The 8,345-nt window shown below is 41.6% G+C and overlaps 1 protein-coding gene across 4 annotated transcripts; it reads left to right on the forward strand.

The window, feature by feature from the left end:
• The first annotated feature begins 658 nt into the window (after nt 1-658).
• arl13b (ADP-ribosylation factor-like 13b) lies at nt 659-8,121 on the forward strand. 4 transcript variants are annotated; one of them, XM_005747328.2, is made up of 10 exons: nt 661-842; nt 1,538-1,608; nt 1,686-1,935; nt 3,033-3,138; nt 3,319-3,521; nt 3,903-4,017; nt 4,128-4,275; nt 4,838-4,960; nt 5,969-6,037; nt 6,626-8,121. In XM_005747328.2, exons 2-10 carry the CDS (start codon nt 1,554-1,556, stop codon nt 6,700-6,702), a joined length of 1,146 nt encoding a protein of 381 aa, XP_005747385.1. In that variant the 5' UTR covers nt 661-842; nt 1,538-1,553; the 3' UTR covers nt 6,703-8,121. The 4 variants fall into 4 exon arrangements, with proteins under 4 accessions (XP_005747384.1, XP_005747385.1, XP_005747386.1 ...); XM_005747329.1 differs by having other exon boundaries at nt 662-842; nt 6,767-8,121; XM_005747327.1 differs by having other exon boundaries at nt 659-842; nt 5,969-6,692.
• The last annotated feature ends 224 nt before the right edge of the window (nt 8,122-8,345 follow it).

Consider the following 8,345-nt stretch of genomic DNA (forward strand, 5'->3'; position numbering starts at 1 on the left):
TGCTGTAGAGCCATGTAAATAAACACTGTACAATGCAGCTCTCTCTGTTAGTTATGAAGCAGCATCATACGTTTTTCCATACAAGATGATAGGAGGGGAAAAAATCAAGAGGTTTCAACATGATTGTAAAAGCAAGTATATAAACAATGTCACCTTAATAAAGAGAAGACAGAAATGTGTTTTGTACAGTGATCTGATGGCTAGTGAAAGAGATTTGTTCTGTGCTGTTTGTGTTAGCTGTTCGTTTTTTTTAAGCCATGAGGCTTTTTGTGGACCCTTTAGACTACTTCAGACCCACAGTACAAAGCAGCAAGACCAGCAAAATGTAATTGACAGTGCTTAACTCACGTGGTACGTGTGAAGGATCTCATCCTTTGGACTTAATCAGAAATCCTCACCTAATCCCGCAGCCAGGTGGTTCAGCAGGGCTCTTCAGTTTGACCTGTCACCATGAGGTATTCACAGCAGCCAGGACTGATGGCTGTGGGTTAGGGGACAGCAGGGAGACAGTGCCTCACCCTTTGTTTTTGCTTTTGGGAGGTTTATACCGAGAGCCTACCCTGATGAAGGCCGGTTGGCTCCAGAAGACGGTTAGATGGATAGTGCGGTTGATGTATTTTCGGCGAAAGTGTCAAAGTTAAGTATGCAGCTAGGAAATGAAGAACAGGTCCTGTGTAAGTCTACAATTGAGCTTTATTATCATGGCAGCTTGCTCCGTTTCAGTGTGTGTTTCCTCAGTTTAATATTTTGGTCTGTTTCTTCCCACTTATTTATTTATGTATGCTGGGAGCTTTGATGTAAACCTCAAGATTTGGGTTATGATTACAGCATAAGCGTCCAGTGTAAGTGAAGTGCCGCGTCTCTCATTGTTTTCCTTCCTTCAGTTGAAGCTAAGTGTCGTCACAGTGTGATTATGACCCTTTTTAAGCAAGTGTAGCTAATTTTGGTGCAAATCTTGCATTGCTTTCAGAAAAGTTTTTTTATGCTTGCATATGAAAATTTTCCACCAAGACTGTCAGAGCTCCAGATTAGCCTCCCAGCTGGCCACCCAGGTGTGCGCACAGCTGCACAGATGACTGATTGTGCATCTGTTTCTTTGTTTGCCAGTGTTCATTTAAGGCATGTTTTTTAAATATTCACAATGGCCACTGCTGCTGACTGCAGCTCTCTAATGGAAATAAAAAGAGGATTAAAAAACAAGACTGTGATCATTTTATTCTGCTGTTAATTTGAAGTATGCAAATTTACAAGTTCTACAGTCGACCAGGTGTTAATAAAACAATTACAGGTATTAATTGGAGTCAATCCGCAGCAATGTTGTCATGCGTTATTTGTGTCAGTTCACAATGTGACTGTTGTTGACTCACTGTCTGATTGCGTTCAGATTATAAAGTGGCTTATCTGTGGCCCCAATTGAGTCATGAGAGCTAATGCCATGCAGCCTCTTTTGCTCACAGACTCCATCCAGGCTCTGTGCAATGTGGTAGACCCGTTTGTGTGCACCTATATTTATGTTTTCCCGTTTCCTATCTTATAGGAAGGTGACTCTGGTGATGGTGGGATTGGATAATGCAGGGAAGACTGCCACGGTGCGGGGAATTCAGGGAGGTGAGAATCCAGTTTGCAGAATCATGTTTTATTGACCTCGTTGCGGATGCGTGACCTCTGCCTGCTCGTGTTTTCAGACAATCCGCGGGACGTCGCTCCCACAGTGGGCTTTTCCAAAGTCGACCTGAAGCAGGGCAAGTTCGAAGTGACCATCTTTGACCTGGGGGGCGGGAAAAGAATCCGGGGAATCTGGAAAAATTACTACTCGGAATCGCACGGTGTGGTGTTTGTGGTCGATTCCAGCGATGTCCAGCGGATTCAGGAGACGCGAGAGACCATGGCTGAGGTCCTTCAGCACCCACGCATCGCTGGCAAGCCTGTGCTAGTGTGAGTTCTCTGAATAAATAACATCATTAGCTTTTGAGTAGAATTTACTTTGAGATTGCCTATGCACATGAGGGAAAACAGAACGACCAGCAAAGTGCAGAGGGTAAGCTGAAATAGATGGAGATAATAGAGAAATTGCCCAGATTTGAAGCCTCAGCCCTCGCTTCAATTTTGTTGAATGCGGGGTGCACTGCAGGTTGATTCCTGCAGGCATCTGTTTAATCAGTAATCAGGACACAACATGCTGGCTGCAGAGATGAGAGTTAAGTGTGTTTCCAGGTATGCAGAGTGCTTTAATGAGCAAGTCACAATCAGAACAGATTTCCATAAGATTTCCAGACATTGTAATTATGCACCTTGCAAAAAATTGAGTCTGATAAGTGTCCTTGGAACTACCTTATCTTTCTCTTTAATGACTGGGTGAGTTGGATTGCTTCAGGAAATGTAGTGAAAATATTAAGCTGTTTATATACCAGCCAATGGCCCATTCAAAGGGAGGTTAACTGAGGTTTGTTCGCAGCCACAATTTATGGGTATTCCTTAAATGCATCACACTGTGTCAATTAGCAAGTTGCTAATTGGCAAGTTACTGAATTACCTGTGTATAAACGAGGATACACTCTGTGTGTGTGTGTGTGTGTGTGTGTGTGTGTCTAGAGTTTTGGAGGACTGTTCATTCAAACAACATGATTTAGGCCTTTTGCTGGAAATCAAAGACAAAATTATATAATGTAGATTAAAAAAAACACAGACTATAGCGAGTCATCCATCTACCTTTATGAGAGTTTCAGACCATCAGATTTTGAAAAAAATGGGAACTTTTTGCTGAGCTCTCTATTATTATTATTTTTTTTCTGTGTCCTCTTGTTGGTTAAACTTTTCTTGCACACAGAGTGGAGCAGGTAGCACTATGCCTTGGTACTTGCAGGCGAAATATGAGAAGACCTCAAACTTGGCACTGCACTTATTTGGGTCCCCAGCTATACTGATGAACTGTTATGGAGCTAGGTGGAAACAAAACTAATGGATGGTGGAATGAACAGAGATCTGTTGATGGCCATAACCAACACGTCTTGTTTTTTCCTTTCTGTTTTCAGACTTGCAAACAAACAAGACCAGGAGGGAGCACTGGCTGAAGCTGACATCATTGAGAACCTGTCCTTAGAGAAGCTTGTTAATGAGAACAAGTGTCTCTGTCAGATTGTAAGTGTTTGTGAACTGAATTTATAGACAGAAAGTATGGCTTTGAATTTTTTTTTTTTAAAACAGTGAAGATGACCTGTTAATCTAGTGGGTGCAAAGCTACATTTGCATCGGTTAAAAGTTTGTGCTGTTTTGGAGGTGATGTTAATGTTTTAACCTCAATGTACATTTCTTCTACAGGAACCATGCTCAGCCGTTTTAGGCTATGGGAAAAAGGTTGACAAGTCCATCAAGAAGGGCCTGAACTGGCTGCTCAGCAACATTGCCAAAGACTATGAAGCCATCACCGAGCGAGTGCAGAAGGACACGGCTGAGCAGCGCGCTCTGGAGGAGCAAGACAAGAAAGAGAGGGCAGAGAGAGTACGGCGGATACGAGAGGAGAGGTGAGGACGCAGCAGAAGTCAGTGTGGCAAACAAAATGTGGAAGAGGTTAAACTATAAAGTGGAAAAGTCTAAGACAGAAATTTTTTGAAGCATAACAGGAGGGAGGAGATGGTCAGAAATGTTGAGTAAAGCTCTGGGAGCAGTAGAAATGTTAAAAGGCCAAAGGTTACAAAAGTGTCTGCAAAGAGATATTTATCCCTAAATAAATTATTGCCTCTATTAGAAAAGGGCAACCTTGCTGCCAGTGACTGAACTACGAGCTAGAACAAATGCACATTTTAATCAAATGTGATCTTAGATCAATTTTTTATAAATGTGACACCGCTACCAAGGAGGAGCGTATCATTAAGCAGAAAGGTTAACATCTTATCTGTCCGCAGAGAGCGACAGGAGCGGGAGGAGGCAGAGCGAGAGGGAAGGCCCATCCAAGAAGATGAGCCCGATGATGAGTACATTCAGAGCCCCTTTCAGCCAATAGAGAGCATGATTTCTGAAGTGAGTCGTGTGTACACTCTGGAGCTGATAGTTTATTACTCTGGTTTATGTTGTTGAGACTCTAAAGTTAGAGTGCTTCAGAGAGCCCTTTACTTTCATGTTTTCTTCAGAACGAGGATAAAGAAAAGGAAAGGAAGAGGCAAAAAGAGCTGCAGGAGGGAAGGGGTAACAGCCCCGGGGCAGCCACTGATCAAGAGGAAGAGGAGGAGGAGAAGGAGCAGGGCGACATGAGACAAACACCAGAGAACAACACTCCAGGTGAGTTTCAGGACGCCCGGATCTCCCAAGCTCGGAAATTGAGTTGTTAGAACAAATTCAGTCGAAAGTTTCAGTTGAGGAAAAGTTGATTGGATGAAACGACTTTAGTTAAGTCTTCTGGCAAAGCATTCGAAAGTCTTCTAAAAGTAAGCAGAGTGCGAAACAGTTTTTATGAATACAAAAATGATCTGCCTTGATGTGCAGGGCAGAGGGGGTGTTTGAAGAGCTTTCGCTGGCAGCGTTGTTGTTCAGCTTTGCAACGAGTGAGCTTCTTTTCACTTTGAAAGTGAACTATTGAACAAGATGTTTTAAAATTTAAGAGAGAGATGCAGTCAAATTAAGCCATCTTTTTGATAATAATCTTCTTATTATGATCTAAGCTCAGAGTGCTCATAGATAAAAGGCGATTTAACTTTAAGTAGATGCATTAGAGGATGAAATGATGGCTTTGGGTATTAATTTAAACTTGCTTAGGCCCACTGTTGAAAGCTGAAAGCTGTTATAGTTAAGCTCGTGTTGAACATCTGGATTCTCCACTTGCAACACATCTCTGTTCATTCAGCCACGACAGGTGAGCCGAGCAAGAAGAAGACGAGCAAGCTGCACCTGAAGAGGAAGCACAGGGTGGACCCGCTGAGGATAGAGGACGGACCAACGGAGAGCCTCACCCCTCCTCCGCCTCCAGGTCAGTCTGTACTTCATCACATTGAGCTGCTGTTACATGCAGCTTCTCCACTGCTACCCCTCACCCTGTTGTGCAGAAGTGGCTGATTGTACTAATTGGCTCAGTGAGGAAAAACGTCTGTTATGTTTCACTTCCTATTCAAGACTTTTATTGCGAAGGAACTACAGGAAATACGATATGTTTGATGGATTTGGCAGAACTTATTTTACCCATTAGCCGTACAAGGCTGGTGGGGTATTGTATTCACACTGCCATGTGGGCAGGCAGTGTGGACACCCAGGTTAACTCGAGAACAATCTGACATAGGATTTTCAAATTCATACCATAAATTTGTCCACAGTCAATAAAAATTATTTTGCACAATAAACTATGGACACTGTCACACCGACACTAACCCAAAAACAAACAAACAAAATGTCCAACAACATAATTTATTTTACTCGACAATATGATGGAAAGAGACTTCCAACGCACAATTACAGGCACGTAATAGATGTGAACTGAGCTCAGCATGAGTCCTGGACAAACCCCCAAATATGTTCCTATATATATGAGATGTCAGAATTTTACTGCAATTCAAGAAATGGTTAATAATACAAAAATAATTACAGACAAAGACATAGGACAAGACCTAAACAAGGGCAATGGGAGCCCCGTTAATAACAAACAAAAGCGGAAGAAGGCCTTGAATGACCAAGACTGACAACAGGACCTGCTGGTTACTCTCAAATGAAATCATTATTAACAAACAAAACTGCAGAAATCAGCAGCATGCATATAAAGCCTGTTGCTTTATATTTAAGAGGTATTATAGGAAGATATTTAATACATTTTGATAGGCTGCTTTATAGCTCTAGATCACACAAATACATTGTGGTCCTGTGAGTTTTTGTTGTTTGTGTGCAACATTCGATCTTAAGGAGTGAGATAATCCGCTAGTTATGGCTTTCTTTTTCAGGATCCTTCACTGTTCTCCTCATCCCTCTCTTCTTTATTTTGTTTCTTTAGTGGGATGGGCCACGCCCAAAGTCTCTAGGCTGCCGAAGCTAGAGCCACTCGGGGACACGGGACATTCTGGTAAAGCTGTTTGTGCCGTCAGTGTTAACCGCTGTTTACGTGCATGCATTAACCACCCACCATCTGCAGTTTGTCACGAACTTGGTCTTACTCATTCACTAACTGCAGCACCTGATCAGTGTTTTCTCTACACAGTAGTGATTAAAGCTACATGGAAATAGTAGTTTTGCATGTGTTTTCCTTTTTCTTTTTTTTTTCTTTTTAAGGAGGAAGCCTGGTGTTTGTCTCACAGTGTTGGCGGTAGATTTCTAAGTTGCAGTGGAAACCCTGAACTCTGCCTTGAGACGTGCACTGACTGTTAATTAGCATCTCAACCCCACGTTGTTGTCTTTATTTTTCTCTCCCTCCTGCATCTCTCCAGGCATGTGTTTGCATGTGTTTGTGTGGATCTTTCACGGGTGCAGACATCTAAAATCAACTCAAAGACTTGTCTGTGTATTCATCTGTATTCATTTTCCTCCAGTCTGTGCAGCATCTTTCACGGTTGCTTCCATTGAGTGCTTACTTTTTTAAAAAGAAATTTGTATTTCAGGTCTCCGTGGGCGTTGCGTACTAACACAACCAAACCTTTTCTCCTTCCCTCCACAGAGTTTTACAAGAAACCTCTCCCGCCGGTCGCCAACAGGCCGAGGCCTAACGGCGATGCTCACGACATCATTTCTTAAATCCCCTTTTAGCGATTGAGGTTGACCAATCACGACTGTATTCTCCTTTCCTTTTTGTCTCAAGAGAGCGGCGTGTAGACAACCAAGCAAATAAAAGCTTGACTGCTGTGGATGCCGGAGCCGGGGACCTCTGAAAGGGCGATGGACACTAAACAGAGTTGCGACAGGAAGTCCTGCTCAGAAGCTGTAATTTGACCTCACAAATTCATTGTGAAACCCACCTGAACTGTGCATAAGACTCTGTCTTCACAAGCAAAATCACAACTTGGTGTTGAACTCTCTCCAGCTCGTAGACTTTATATCCTTCTAATAATATCAGTGTTAGTTCGGACTTCTGTGTCAAACTCTGATGCTTTTAATCAACAGCAAATGTAAATATACCCTTTAAATATGTCTGAATAATTTATTTGTATACATGCCGCCATTAAAATAACCACACCATTTATTTTTGCACTTCTGGGCTTTTAGTGTAAAACACCATGTGGCTCAGGCACCTGAGTAATGATTTAAAAAAGAAAAAAAAAAAGAAAAAGAAAAAAGGTATCGGCCTTAAGTGGCTTCTTACAGGTGAGTGCTTTAAATTGGACCTTTTGTGAAGTCGGAAACATTTCCAGCTTTTTTTTTTTTTTTTTTTACAGCACTGATGTGTAAAGAGGGCGAGTCACAGCTGGCAAGTGGATTTTGTGGAAGTCACTGTTTTTTTTTTTTTTTTTTTTTAAGGACTATGTTGACTTTTGATGTAAAACACAAAGAAAAGGAAAACACTAATTTAAAAACTCTTTAACTGGATACATTTATAAAGGAACTTTTTATCTACTGTTTTAAAACATGAACATTTACATGTCTACAGAGCTTTTAACACATTCTGCTGTTTACACTGTGTGTCAGTTTTTTTTTGTTTTATTTTTTATTTTTTATTTTTTTAAGTGATATTTCTCTCAAGACAGACTCGCTGCCTTTTCAGGTGGCCCTCGAGGTGTGAGCTGGTGCTGTTGGTGTCCCATCTGTTGCGGCGCGGCTGTCTGCTGCGCCCATTTTTGCTTTGAAAAAACCCCCACTAAAATTGCATCTCGACGAGCATAATCACAAATCTGAAGCTTTGAACACTCCACTGCCCCAGTTAAGTTTGTTTTGTGTGCTGGAGGAGTTTGCAGTAGGGATGATAAGGGAAGAAGAACATACTTCTACAGCAGCACCTGGAACAGCCAGTATTGGGTCAGAACACATGAGAATATGTGCACCAGAAGTAATAAAAGAAGTATCACTTTAAAAAAAAAAAAATCCCTGCAATGTTGTATTTCAGATCTGTAGTACCATGCTCACTCTCTTTTAATGTGCTAGATGTTTTAAAAAAATAAAGATATTTTTTCTATCCAGATTGAATTTTATAATGGCAAAATAAAAGATGTTTTAAATATATTACTGAGTGACTGCAGTATTTCTCCATGAGTATTTGCACTTGTAGTCAGGGAAATGAGTTGCCTGTTGCTGTGGAGTGTTTGTTGTTTTATTTTTAGCTTAACATTAAGAGCAGTGCATTTGACATCCAGCTCCTGCTTAGCGTAAACTTCTGTCTCTCAGGCAATGCCGATAATGGCTATTATTGCCATTTTGCAGTCAGGTTTTCCCTCGTGAGGCTTGTA

Source organism: Pundamilia nyererei, unplaced genomic scaffold (genome assembly GCF_000239375.1).
Source record: "Pundamilia nyererei isolate P.nyererei 1_Seehausen unplaced genomic scaffold, PunNye1.0 scaffold00194, whole genome shotgun sequence".
Classification (NCBI taxonomy): Eukaryota; Metazoa; Chordata; class Actinopteri; order Cichliformes; family Cichlidae; genus Pundamilia; species Pundamilia nyererei.